At 37.4% G+C, this 15,124-nt stretch overlaps 1 protein-coding gene across 6 annotated transcripts in view; it reads right to left on the reverse strand.

The window, feature by feature from the left end:
* The window catches only part of TCERG1 (transcription elongation regulator 1), a 61,496-nt gene that overhangs the window by 30,174 nt on the left and 16,198 nt on the right, over positions 1-15,124 (reverse strand). For 4 of the 6 annotated variants that reach the window (XM_084779619.1, XM_084779618.1, XM_084779617.1 and 1 more), the window contains exons 4-9: positions 14,272-14,701; positions 10,283-10,525; positions 5,891-5,953; positions 4,629-4,829; positions 4,043-4,155; positions 2,795-2,883 (exon numbers count right to left, since the gene is read on the reverse strand). In XM_084779619.1, the coding sequence (XP_084635745.1) occupies positions 2,795-2,883; positions 4,043-4,155; positions 4,629-4,829; positions 5,891-5,953; positions 10,283-10,525; positions 14,272-14,701 (1,139 nt within the window). The remainder of the gene's footprint in view (positions 1-2,794; positions 2,884-4,042; positions 4,156-4,628; positions 4,830-5,890; positions 5,954-10,282; positions 10,526-14,271; positions 14,702-15,124) is intronic. The other 2 variants (XM_084779621.1, XM_084779620.1) reach the window with 1 other exon arrangement.

Consider the following 15,124-nt stretch of genomic DNA (forward strand, 5'->3'; position numbering starts at 1 on the left):
CTAGCTCCAAGAGATCAGGATGCCCTATTCTGGCCTCTGTGGATACCAGGCAGACACATGGTATAGTCACACATGTAGGCAAAACACCCATTTTAAAATAAAATAAAATATTAATGATTTCTATGGTGCTAGGGATATAACCCAGATCCTCACACACTGCCTAGTGGGTATTCTACAACTTGATACTCCACTAACCCTAAAGAATAAATTTATACAAGTTACCAAAACAAAATGCAGACTTAGAGAAACTGTATACATGTTAAAGGGTTAAATAGCAATATACATTGAAGAAAAGACATTAATTTTAAAGCCAGGCAAAACACTCCCAAATTAGCAAATATTGCACAGAGGAATACAGATAGTAAATATGAAACCATTTCAACTTCATCAGCATTCTAAGAGTACAATACCCTAGCTGGCCATAGTGACAATGACAGCAATCCTAGCACTCCAGACACTAAGACAGAAAGATCTTGAGTTTAAGGCCAACCTGAGCTACAGAGGAGGATGCCCTATCTCAAAAACAAGACAAACAAAGGAAAGTAAGTAAATAAACATTCCTTTGTCAAATTAGCAGGGAGTTAAAAGAAGCATAATTTCACTATGCTGGTATAAACAGCTGGTGAGCTCATAGCTGCCAACTAGCAGGATCCTCTTAAAGTCCTCTAAACTCTACTTAGCAATATCTACCAACATTTTACATAGCTATTACCACTTGACTCAGCTATTTCACATCTAAGAATCAACACAACAGAAACAGAGTCAAATAGTAACTTTTGTCATGCCAGGGGCAAACAAACCAGAAGAACAAAAAAAAAGGAAAACAAAAAAAGCAACCTTAACAATCCACCTGCAGGAAAATTATGCATTTTAATACAATAACTCTTCCTATCACAAATGACTTACATATTCTTAAACTGATTATTTCTGAGACATATTTAGTGGAAAAAATTTTTAAATATGTTTTATAATGTCCTTCACACACCACAAAATATACCAAACACAGCAGAGTAGAAGGTCTACAATCATAACAAGATCAGGAGTGACTCTTAAAAGAGCTGGAGATGAGACAACAGAACATCAACACACGATAGTACCTTCACCAAACAGAAACAAAGACATTTAAATCAACTATTCTGTAACTGGTACATCCTTCCTAATACAATGTCCCTTTACAACACCACTGCTGAGGAGGGTATCTCTCCACAGATACTTCAGTTAATAAAGTAGAGTTAATACAAGAACATACCACTGTTAACTCTTAAAAATTTATAGGATCTAGTCTAGGGATTTGCCGCTGTGCACTCAACACCTGCTGGGTACATAACTTCTGTAGGGGGATGTGCATGGTAGGGTGTTGAGGAACACACCTGCCATTTATCGACCACAATACAATCTCCAAATTATAATAACCAAAAGATGTCTCCAACACTGCAGTGATGGAGTAAAATTACTGCTTATTAAAAACCACTGTTCAAGATGTCAATAACTGATCTGATCATCAGTAACAGCTACTATTGTTACATCTACACACAACTCGAAGCCTTGAGTAAACTATCTTTACTCGAAAGATGAAACTTAGAAATTATATCCGATCACACTCAAGATCTCCTTACTATTTTGTGGGAATTCCAGAAACAAAGATCCTATTCAACATTACCTCACAGACATGGCTGTTGCAGAATATCTGACCCCATTGTGAACCCCAAGACTGTAAGCACACACCTTTAATCCAAGAACTTTATTTATTGTAAACAAGTACTTGTGGTGTGACTCAGCCCTAGCACACACCTTTAATCCAAGAGCTTTCCATAAACAGGATTAAATAAAATTAACCCTAGGTCAAGAGGTGGAGCAAGCAACAAGAATGACAGGAAGTGAATATGGGAAAAGGAAAAACCATAGAGAGGAAGTACGAGACAGGAAGTAACAAAGAGAGACACTAAGTTGAAGGGCATTTAAGACAGTGTGGAGACCTTCTGGGATGTGAGTGGAGTAGGAAGGGCTTTTTTCCTTCTGGGATATTGTCAGATGAGTAGGAAGGTCAGCTGGGTGCTTTCTCTGCCTCTAAGAGCTAGCAAGTTTTCACCCCTGCACCTGGCTCCTGAATCTTCATTGGTAAAAATCGAATGATTGGGATTTTCTTTATTTTAAACACAAATGCTGAGCACTACAGGGGGAAAAAAAGGGACAAACAACAGGAGGCAGGGGTACGTGAAGAGGAACAGGGACATCAGTAACAAAAACAAGTTGGGAAGGACTCTATATAACAGTACAAAGCTCCAAGAACAAACTAGTCGTTATAGTATGTGCCATGGTTAAGGGTTAAATAAACGATAGAAGAAACAAAGGAGATTAATGGGGCAGAGGAAGAAAGGTAAAAACATGCCCAAGAAGAAGAGAGTAAGTAGATTACACCATAACTGGATAAAAATTGTAATTTTACAGAGTTCTGTACTATTCACATAAGAGCCTACATATGCATGCTTATATGTACATATAAATACATTTAAAATACTAATAAAAGGTGGGTTCAAGATCTCACAGTGGTTCAAATACATAAGCAGGAACAATTAATATCAGTACAGGACCATGAAGGGAAGTAGATACGTGGGTGATAATTATGTAAAACACTTGTGGCAATTGAATTTTAAGTCTGAACAACCCAACTTTAACAAACAAGAATCAAAATATTAAATAGTTAAAAAACATCTGACATATACTTTTACAAGTATTTTTCTTCCTGCAGAAAAGTCATTTATAAAAAAATAAAATTAATCAGTTAAGTACATACCACGGAGTACCAGGAATAGGAGTAGTCGCTACGGGCTTTGCCTTCTGGGCAGCCTTTTCTTCTTCAGTCATCTCTTCTTCTTTGGGCTCCTAAGGAAAACAATATTGTATTTAATAGCTTGTGCTATCATTACAAACACCTCAAGTGGCTAGCACAGTGGCGCATACCTGTAATCTCAACACTCAAGAAGGCAGAGGCAGATGGATCTCTTTGAGTTTGAGGCCAACCTGGTCTACAATGTAAGTCCAGGACAGCCAAGGCTACACAGAGAAATGTTGCCTTGAAAAACCAAAAGACAAACAAACATCTCAAATGAAAAACGACCCAAGATCTCTTGTAAGAACTGCAAAGGGAGATTCTGAAAAGGAATGTTTAAAAAATCCTTGCCCTATATTAAGAGCTGAATCACACACCACCAGAAACAAGCAGCAGCAACTGGCCCCATTTCAGACATGCTAGCCATGTTAAAACAGAAATAATTAGAGAAAATTAGGAGATCTCTTCCTTTAAGTAACTGGTTTCTTACTTCTACTAACTTTTGTAGTACTAAAACATGGCTAATATTGTTATCTTAGAGAATAAAAGCAGCTCCCAAAACTCAGAACTCAGTATTACAAAGGGAACATTTCACGCTGACATACAACTGGAAGACCAGATGAAATACACTCAACATCCCCAAATATATGTTGTAGTTCTAACATTAACATGAACCAGTCTGCAATTCAAGAGTTTGGAGATTAGGTCCAATCAAGACCCTTCCTTTCTTCCTTCCTTCCTTCCTTTCTTCTCTCTCTCTCTCTCTCTCTCTCTCTCTCTCTCTCTCTCTCTCTCTCTCTCTCTCTGAGGGAGAGTTAAGTATAAAAAGGAAGGGGCTGGAGAAACAGCTCAGCTGTTAGAGGTGTGTACTGTTCTTCCTGAAGACCCAAATTTGGTTCCCAGTTTCCACAAGGAGCAATTCATAACTGCCTATAACTATAGCTCCATGAGATCTGATAATCACTTCTGGCCTCCAGGGGTACCCACAAATACATACAATAAACACACACCCACTTAAAAATAAAAAATAAAGTCTTAAAACAAAAATTAATAAACTTTCAAAGGAAAAAGTATTAGGAACTTTAAAGAACTTCAATTTTTCAGAGGTCAAATTTACAACTATTTAACACATGGCAAATACATGTTCAGTTCTGTGTACACACTACCAGGCAACTCAGGCTGGCCCCGGGACAGCATGCCTTGGCCTTTTACCTCCTTTATCTCCTTTATTGGCTCCTCCTTAGGATCTTCCTCCTCTGTCTCCATTGGCAATGGTTCCTCAGATGCCTCCTTAATTGGCTCTTTAATCTTCTCGTCTAGTTTTTCTGTTAAAAAACTAAGATGATGTCATTCAACAGTTTTACTGTCATTTTTTTAAAGAACGTGCATGAAAAAGTTGAGATGTTCTATTTCTAAATGTTAACCCTAATATAAAATGTCCTTCTTGGTACTGTCCCTAATGCAACTAGAAAACTCTTTAATGTGTGGAGAGAGACCATATTCTCAGGTCACGGGTACCATCTACAGCAGGCATCCATAACACTGAATTATGTTGAGAAGCAGGGACTCACAGCTCAGAGCATTGAGTCGGCCTCACACAACACCTCAGAGACCTATATTTTGTTGATCGGTATTATCAATTTCCATAAACACAATGTAATTATGCAGTGGCTAATAACCGTAAACTGCATAATATACACAAATATTTTAAAATTGTGTTTCAGCTTAGAAAGTAAGAATTTCAAATAGCACTCTACTTACAGTTCATACTATGTCCTGAGTCACAAAACAACTATACCTTTTTCCTTCAGCTCTTGGGGCTTTTCCCATGTTGATTCTAGCGTCCTATTATTATAATAGTAGGTCTTCCCATCTGCCGTCTTATACTCAGTCCACTCAGAAACTGCTGTTGCTCCAGCTAAGGTAGCAGGCGAAGCTGCAATAGCAACCTGGGGATGTATCATGGGTACTATAGGAGGGGCCATTCCTGGTAATACACCTAAAAAAAGAATAATAAAAAGTTAGATCCTAGTATTAAATTATAACATAAAATAAAACCACAAGTTAAATAATCCTAGTAAATATTAATAAATACTCAGAACAAGAACAGTATATAAAAATGGTTTAAGTATTACTGATTCTATTTCCTTGGTCTTTTGACTCTAATGGCTAAATTCAATTGAATGTGGAAATTGGATCCAAAAATACCTCAAGAACAGTCAAAAGTTCAGGTGTCCTCTATAACAATGTCTAAACACTATGATATACTAAGAACTACTAAGAACAGAAGTACACTTTTTTAACTTCTCAAATTATAAAGAAACATAACACTCACTGAGTGTAATTTCTAACACAAAATTATTTCCTACTTCTAAAATACTTTAAAGAGTCAGAACAAAAGTTCTTAGTCTTAAATCAAAACAACTGTTACCAACTCCAAAGGATAAATCATGTCGACTATCAGATTACTCTTTTCCTTAAAAAGGCAGAGACATCTATTTTTAAGACAAGCCACATTTCTGTTTTCTGTAATGCTAAATAATCTGATATTATTTAAAATAAAATACTGTTAAAATGATACAAGAATAAAAAATCCTAGAATCTGGGTTCCAAGTAGTCTTACTTTGGTAACTTTAAGATGCAAATATATGCTATATACAAATATCACACGCACAGTCACTTGCATGCAAGTGTAATCACATCATTTTACACATGGAAATGACAGTTTATATTTAACTTAAAAACATACATCAAAAATAAAATTAAATGTTATGAATATGAGAATGAAGTTGTTTACACTTATTACATAAATTAAGATATATAAAGTGATCTGACCTAATTTGCTTTTGTGAACCAAAGAAGCTAACACTATAGGCAATTGGGAAATTAAGTGTTGGCCAAATATGATAACTGCATTTCAACTGCTCATTAAAAAGAAAAAAAAAATTTAAGCTCCACTCACTAGGGCAAAAAATAAATAAATAAATAAAAGGATAAACAACAACATTCACTACCATGCCAACTTACAGACAAAACAAACTAAGATGGTTTTAAAATTACCGGTCTTGGTGGTAGCGACTGTCTTTACATACGGGCAGCTGACTATTTGCATCATTGCTACACCTGTAAAATGGATAAGCAAGCATTGGTTGGAAAGCTGCCATTGTATGTCGGCTACCACTGGGATTCAGGGAAATAATTTACCACTACAATTTAGAACCTATTTCCAATGAGAAAGACCAAGAATGGAATAGTCGTTTGACATTTTGTGGGAAGTAGTGCCAAATCCAGTGATGCTATTTCTAAGCTGTAACACCAGTTACCTACCAGCTCTCATGTTCGAAGGAGCCTCAAAGTTTAAATTCAACAAAAGAAAACCCCTTTGTTAAACATTAAAAACTTCTCCTGTGGGACCTTTTCCCACCAGACATCAAACCCAGGGAATGCTTATATGCCAGTAAAAGGCAGTGAGTGCACGCAGCACTGTCGGACAAGATACTTTTGCTATGCTGACGCGGGGGGATAGGGGTCGGGGCACTGAAGAACAGGGCACAACTATGCAAAAAATAGAAAGAAAAAGGAAGGGCAGAGGGGTAGGAAGATTAAGAAATTAAGGCATAAAATGGATTCAGATATTCAACTGCAATTAACAGTTAATACAAAAGCACAGATGGAGCGTACCATGCAACTAGTGTCAAAATATTCATTTAGTGCCCTCTACAAGGGATGGCAGGCTGAAACTACACCTTGTCCCTTTGATGTTCTTAGTCACTGTCTGCTGATAGCTGTAGAAACCTCTATCACTTAGGTTGGATAAAGTAGCACTTGTATTAAGGAACAGATATTACATACAGTTTTGAGAAGGATGAAGACTCATGAGCATTAGAATGATGGCAAAAGAATGAAAAGAAAAGTTGGGAAACTGAAGAAATTCAAAATTGAATGTGAATATTAAAATGTTTTAAAAGTAAAAGTCTGAAGAATATAGGGACAATAATTTTTACTTTTTTTGTAACTGGAAAAAACTCAACTTAGTTTGGTACTGCACATTTTTAAAAATGTAAAATACTGTGATTTAAAAAACAACAACAACAAAAAAAAAAAACCCCAAAACAAAAACAAAAAACCTTTCCCACTGAAAGATGGGAAAAGAAGTCTCTCCAGATTCACAAAGTGAAATTAAAAACTTTCAAACAATTTAAATGACATTCACGCACACACACAAAAGCACCAAATTTTGAAGTGTCTTTCATTTCTTTACCATTGTACATAAAGAATATTAACGCTAAGCTTTCTACTAACTTTAACCCAAGTAAAATCCCTGAATTATAAGAGCATGCTGAGTGAAGAAAGCTGTATGCACAGCGTTGTTTCCCTAATGTTGAAACAAAATGAAGGGGAATTCACTTCACTAAAGAAGTTCCAGGCTGTAAATTTAAGTTAATAAACACTGCCATCTACAGGACCACCACTTCTCTTAGAATAAAACTTTATTCCAAAATCTGTTCTCTTAAACAAGCCTCCAAAAAAGTGTTTCACTGTGTAACTTAAAATGAATCAAACATCTTCATATTCAAACCTAACTGCCAACGATAAAAATCAATTGGGCAACCTGCTTCTCTCTACCTGAAGATCAGCATATGCTTGCCCTCACGTAAAACAGATAAATCTAAGGCTTTCCTTGATGATACTGCAAGCATATTAGGAATACTTACACACACACACACACACACACACACACACACACACACACACTCTCTCTCTCTAAAATCCTAACCTTTTTAAAAAGGAGCAGCTTTTGTCCAATTTTCCTACAAATTATGCTGTTCTCAAAATATGCTCTATTAGAAAATTAGAAAATCCCACTTAGCATTTTGGGTAATTCTGATGTCAATGACAGTAAGTTTCTTAAAGTTGCAAGATTTCAGTTTTAGAAACAGATACCTCTCATCCTAATCTGGTACCACTCTCAAATTCTACCTTATTCTCTTATTTCATCTAATTCTTTCCCTAGTTCCCTCCATCTTATTTATCTCTCAGTCATCCTTATTACAGCCACACAATGCTATTGCAAATAAGATTTCAAGCTGCAAAATAAGTAAAGCAGAGTTGACATAAGAAGAGAAGAGGTGGGATCTAATTGTACATAACCATAACAACAGACAAAAATCCGAGAAGGAGAAATTAAGTGGTTTTGTCTCTTCGCTAAACACCTTATAAGAACTTAATGAAAAAGGTAATGAGAAAAATAAATGAACATCGAATACGAAATGCCTTAGTTCCAACAAATGTCACCATTACTTTCTGTAAGACACCCTACAAAGAATCTTGGTAGCTAGGACAACCCAACCGCTACCCAGCTGGAGTACAGCTTGAGAGTACAATACTTGCCTAGCCTGAACAAATCCCTGACTTCAATCCCCAGAAACAACCCCCTACCCCCAGAGTGAGACAGAAACAGAGACAGGCAGAGAAAAGAAAGGTGTCAAGCTTTCTCCCGGTTAACCTACAAGATGTCATTAGTGGCTACCATTTATTACCTGTCTTTTTACTGCCAAATTTCATATTTGTGGTCACCATCACCTATTCTAAAGCTTTAGAAAGTGAAGTATGAAAATGAAGAATTTGGGGCTGGAGAGATGGCTCAGAGGTTAAGGGCTCCGATTATTCTTCCAAAGGTCCCGAGTTCAATTCCCAGCAACCACATGGTGGCTCACATCACATGGTGATCTGATGCCCTCTTCTGGCGTGCAGGCCAGAACACTATATACATAATAGATAAATAAATCGTTAAAAAACGAAAAAAAATGAAGAATTTGACAAACTTCCCCTTTCCACAAAATTTTGCTAATATGTACCATCTGCCTTTTTTCTCTGCTCCTAGTAAAATCACATAGGACCATGTGAACATCTTTTCAGAAGACACTGGTCTTTCAAAATATCTTTATAGCATCATCATGCTACCTCTCAGTCTGTCCTCTACAAAAAAACCCAAAAACAAAACAGCTCAGCACCTTCACACTCAAATCTATGTGCAGCCCTGACACTGTCCTTAACCATAAAGCTGACCATCATTTCAAGGTTTGAAGACTAGACAAATGAATTTTAGTATGGACTGGGCTACACAGCAAGACACTATGCTATTATCATTATTATTATTAAAATAATAATTATTATTTCTAAGAAAAAAAGGTTTTGATAAGTGTCAAACTATTCCCCACTTGTTTTCTATTCCCACTTATCTTCCTACAAAAATAAGACGCAGAGGAAAGTACTCAGCTTGTCTTAAATATAACTAAAGAAAAAAAAATTTCCAATCCTTAATACTGCACAACTTGTTTTTCTTATTTTTAAATGACTAGGAAATATAACCTTCACATATAGAGCACTTAAATCAGTAATGAATACAAGATTTTTTTTAATCAAATAAAATACCAGTTCCTGAATTTTTGGTACCTGCAAATGTTTAATATTTAAATGTCTCATATCACACCTCTACATTTACACAGAACCCTGTACAATAAATGGCAGTAACCTTTGGAAAAGTGTATAAATTGGAAACAGAAGCCTTATTACAAACTAGTCTTGTAAAATTTGTCTGTGGTAGCAATATTTTCAACTACAATCCATAAAGAATGAATCATGGATCAAGGATTAAACAATGCACTTGACAATAGCAAATGCACTCAAATTAGAATGCCCAATGCTACTATTATGTAATACCTAATGGTAGACTTTCCCACAAATCTTTTAGCTCCTTCTCTAGTCTTCATAATTTCCTATATAATGACACAAATTTGCTACAACAAACTTTTAAATAATGTACATTATACTCTACTTCACAAATGTTGCAAAGAAACCTGATTTCTGTCTTACATCAATCTGTTCACAATTAAGTGACTCACATTTTTCTTGCCAGTACAACATAATTATTAAAAGCTTGGTTCCTAGATCTGGAGGGTACCAGATCAAATCTAACACTATCACTTAGCTAGGTGACACTAGATAACTAATTTAAACTGTCTGCATACCTACCTAAGATAGCTGCAAAAACTAAAGACTGACTGCATACCATGTGTTAGAACAATATACTATGTACATTATTAGCTAACCTGTGCTAGCTGTTAAAGCTTATAATTTATCGACTTCATACATCCAATCCCTTTAAAAACTACATTTAGAACATATATACAAATAAAATCATTTTATTCACTGAGGCTATTATCCAAAATAAGTATACTTTTAAATGTGACTCTAATTTTAAGACATGTAAACAGCAACAAAAAAGGACATTTACCAAAACTTAAGAAAAAAATATCGCAGTTAGCCATGAATCTTTCAAAAACAATTCAAGCAGATGAGATTCAAGGCAAATTTCCAATGCAACAGACATATGAGAACAAACTGACAATGTGAAAACAGCTAGAGAAACAAGTGTCATCTGTTGTTTACCTGGAAGTGGGATTGGCATGCCAGGAAGGGGAACACGAAATGGAGGCACCATTACTGGTGGGAAAGCAGGTATTGCTGCTGCTGGCTGAGGTACTGAGTGAGGAACAGCAGGAGGTAACGTCTGTGGGTGCGGCTGGGGTACAGTTTGCACAGGTGTGGCTGTAGGAGCAGGAGCTGACACACTAACTGTAGGCGTGGCAACTGAAACAGCGGAACTTGGGGTCTGGTCTTGTGTTGTGGGTGCTGATAAGAAAGAAAACAACATGTGTCACTCTTTCATGAACCTTTTTACTGTTTTCATCCACCACTCAGTCATTCAGTATTGAAAGGCCTATCATCTCATGCACTGCAAGAAAGGTGCCACAAAACTATCTTCAAGAAGCCTGAAAAGTCAGCTAAATGAATTTAACAAAAACAAAAAAATCAAAGTGGGATAAATGTATAGGAGTGTAATCAAGGCCCAGTCCATTCATACATATGAGGAGGGCACAAAAATTTTTACCTCAAAGAGTCAAGATTTATCAAAGAAAGAGAAGCCCAAAGAGAAAATAAGCCAATGGTGAAAGAAGTATGAGCAAGGGCAAAGGACAGAGAGCAAGTATTCAGAAAGTGAGGGAGCTAGCTCTCAACTCCTAAGACATGAGGCAGACATCAACAACGCCTCAAGGACCGGCCAGGAAGTCTATACTTCTTTGCTGGGCAGAAAAAGAGCAGCACTTCTGCAGAGAAAACGGAGTGGGAAAATAGATGCTACTGCAAATAACAGTGCATTCTCACATTATTGGCATTTCATAAATGTAAACAAAGGGATCACGTAATGAATTAAATGGGAAGAAGAGAGGAAGACAGATAAGTTCCATTAATGGAACTGTCTAACCCAAGAAGAACAAAGAGGAAAAGAATATGCAAACAACTAAAATCTGGATATAAACGAATGGAACAGAAAACATCTCGGGGCTTTCTTCAATCATTTCAAAATTTAAGAAAACATTTTGAGAGCTCACTATAGTGTGAACAGGTAAATGTAAATTTTAGAGTAATTTGGGTTGTGCTAATATACATTTAATTATCAAAAATAAAACACTTCATCTCTAGAAGTCACATTCAAAATAGAAATGATCACAAATAAATAAAATCTATACTTCACTTAAGGTTTTAGTTTTCATCAATAAAACATGTTATTTATAACTCAGCCTGTTCCAAATAAAATCCACTGGGATAATTCACTAGATTTTTAGTGATTTTTTTTTTAAAGAAAGGGAAAGTACCAAACTCTACCTGTATTAGACTAAAAATTCAGTTGCCAAATTACTAACAGTGCTTTCCCGATCTTTAAACAACTTCAATTCTTAATAAAAGCATAGAGTTGAATACAAACCACCCACTTGTATTGTCCAGCTGACAACAAAAATCTGTTCATTACCACTTTCTAGCTTCTAAAATAAATAACTCACTTAGGCTGGGAGGATGTGAGCAATTTCATACTTGTTAATGAGGAACTCACCTTGGCTAAATAGACAGCAGGGCCAAACAAGTATCTTCAGGGGCCCAGGAATGAATTGTTGGTCTAGCATAGACCTAGCCTTAGGGTACAGTATCATATTAATAATTTATAACAATGTGAAAAATACAAAGTACATGCAACATTTGCCCAGTCCCATATACATATACCAGTTGGCAACTGTAGACCACTATACTGGCTGAAAATATATTTATTCTTTCCGATTTCCCTGAGAGGTTGACCTCATGATCAGTTTCCATAAACTTACCCAAAAAAAAAAAAAAAAAAAAAAAAAGGAAAGGAAAGAAAAAAAGCTTCAAGTAAAATAAATGGCCTGAATGTTTAGTCCCACATACCTACATATCTATATTGTGGTTCATAAAACTAAATTTTAAAATATTAATTGTATTCGGTACTAAGATTATGGTCCAAAGCACCAATGCCAGGAAAATGAGTTTATAGAGACATAAAACTTCAAGTAAAAAAGACCACAACCAAGGAAGTGGCAGAAAATATTCACTCACTCGTACTTTCCACAACAGGGTATTCTGAACTTGCTTACAGGTAATAATGACTGAGGAAAAGGATAAAGGCAATGAAAGAGTCAAGGGGGAACCTGAGAGATTGATACCAAGACAATGATTAAGTTCTCCTATGGGATGTGTGTGCTCATATAACTGCTAAGGCGCTACCTCAATTCACACTATTTAATCCAGTGTGGGATTCTAACAATGACCAGTAACTATGTACAACAGGCAGAGAAATAGACTAGAACCATAGTACCAAAATATTCAGACACACAACATAAAAACTGGTACTCAAGAGAGCATGACCTTGCTATTGGATGCTTGGGGCTAAAAGTCCTTTCAGGACGATTATAGCAGGAAGGGGAGGAGCACTCACTAATGAGGTTAAATAGAGAATGGAGCACACACAGGGCAAATGGAATAGCTACATAACCCTGGCCCTTAAAACACGAAGTACTACCCTTCCCAGACGTCAATGTAGCACTCCACACAGTGTTACCCTGCCTTTAATACCCTGCTCCCACTCCCACCACCGTGTACTCCATCAATCACTGGCAGGCTTCAGCCCTGACACTCATGTTAAGTATAATAAAAACCATAAGCTAAGGATCACAATCCAGTTAGCACAATCTTCCTTCCATTTACATCTTACACTTGCAAAACATGTACGTTTTCTTATTTCATATACTTCCCTCAGGTTGTCTAAAAAGTACTAAGTACTGTGTGTCCTGACTCATCGCCACACAGAGTGCTTGCCTGGAATCTATAAGGCCCTGGCTCACTTGCCAGTCCTGGGGAAGAGCACCACACACACCTATCTCTACACACACTACATACACCTGACTCCTTCAGCTGCTTCCTTCATCAAGAGGGTAAACTCAAAGTTGAACGCACGATGATTACATCTCTTCAGTATGTATTTCTTACACCACTGATTCCCAAGAAGCTCCTGAGCATAAAGTGTGGTTTGTTTTTCTGATCCATAGCCCAGAAAATAAAGCAATAGAAACAACGACCGTCCCATAAAGAAACCCAGTCCGCACAATGCATTAGCAATGATCACATCAAGATCATTCAATAATTCTGGGCTCAGTCTCAGTTTGCAGAGTAATACCACCAACACACAGAGTAGCTGTCTAAAACAAATCTCTCTTCAACTCTTACGTCTGATACTTACATTCTCATTTTTATTTATTTTTTTGAAGTTCTAAGTCTTGGGACTATGATTATATACTTGAAAATTCTTTCCTTTCTTACTGTTTTTAAGCCAATCCCTACTGCGTTTATGTATAACTTGCTCCAGGGCATGCTGTCTCTAAAAGAAGTTAGAGAAAAACTTCTAGGTCTTCCAACTTCAATACGACCCAGAGGCAGCACCTGAACAATCCAGAACATCTGCCTGATGTTTGTTTACACCCACAGCATGTATAGCCCTGTCTGTCCTGGACTCACTTGGTAGACCAGGCTGGCCTTGAACTGCCCCTGGAATTAAAGGTGCCTGCCCCCGTGCCAGGCCTGTCTTGATTTTTAAAACTTTCCATGCCCTGGACTTGTTCTTACTCAGTTTACTGAGGAGTATAAAACGTCCTACCTCAGACCTCCCCTAACAATCCCATAAATGACATCAGTCCTCATTTGTTGACCTTTGTTCAAGCCTCAGTTAGAAAACTCTGCAAAACAGGGTCTCACACAATTTTTTAATTCCCACAGCATTTGTCACTAGTGTTGGTCAATTAAAACAACTGCACTTCTACAGCTTAACTTCATAAACTACACTTGGGCAAATAATTCCTTTTACTTATACAGGTGTCTAGTTTTTTTTCTAACTCAGAAATTTTAATGTCAAAATATATTTTAAGTAGCATCAGGGTAATGCCATAAATGTAAGGGCCACTTTAGAATACTGTATTTATTTATTTTTCACACCCTTAAATAAAAACACACACTAGGCAGGTACTTACTTGATACTGTCTGTGCAACTGAAGTAGCAGTTGTCGTGGTGGCTGTGGTGGAGGATGGGGTAGATGATGGTGTTGACGTAGACACTGCAGGTGCTGGGCTACTGGTGGTAGGGGTGGGAGCGCCTACTGCTTGTGCTTGCACTTGGGCCTGGGCCTGAGCCTGGGCCTGTGCTTGGGCCTGAGCCTGCGCTTGCGCCTGCGCTTGAGCCTGGGCTTGGGCTTGGGCTTGTGCCTGAGCCTGAGCCTGGGCTTGTGCCTGAGCCTGGGCCTGAGCCTGGGCCTGAGCTTGTGCCTGGGCCTGTGCCTGAGCCTGGGCCTGAACCTGTGCTTGGGCTGCAAGCATAGGCGTCAGTTCTGATTGCTGAATAACCTTAACTCCATCTGGCTTGGTCCATGCAGATTCACGTGTCCGAGCATTATAATAATAAACCTGCAGAGAAAGAAAAAGTGATAATCACAAAATCTGCTATTAAAAATGTTACTATATTTTGTCTCAAGAAAGTAGCTGTAGAAAAGGCTAAAAATATATCCATATATTATGAGTCTGTTTCTATAAAACAGAAAAAAAAGAAAAACCAATGTAGCCACTGGGCAAAATGTCCTTGTTTCTACCACAGACAGAATTCTGCCTAAAAAGGGCAAGCTTGGATGCAGGCAGAGTCGGCGGCCAAACTCTGCCAAGACAGGGTAAACAAGTCCTCAATAGTCCCTGCCTCATAAATACGTCTCAGATATATTGGGCCAGAAAGCTGAAGATGATGCTCCAACACAATAGAGAGTTATGGGTGACTGTTCAGGTAGCAAACTGCCTCTGTCATCTTCTCATTTGGAAAGTTGCTAACCCGGTACACTC

This window comes from Acomys minous, assembly GCF_964271855.1.
Source record: "Acomys minous genome assembly, chromosome: 4".
NCBI classification, from domain to species: domain Eukaryota; kingdom Metazoa; phylum Chordata; class Mammalia; order Rodentia; family Muridae; genus Acomys; species Acomys minous.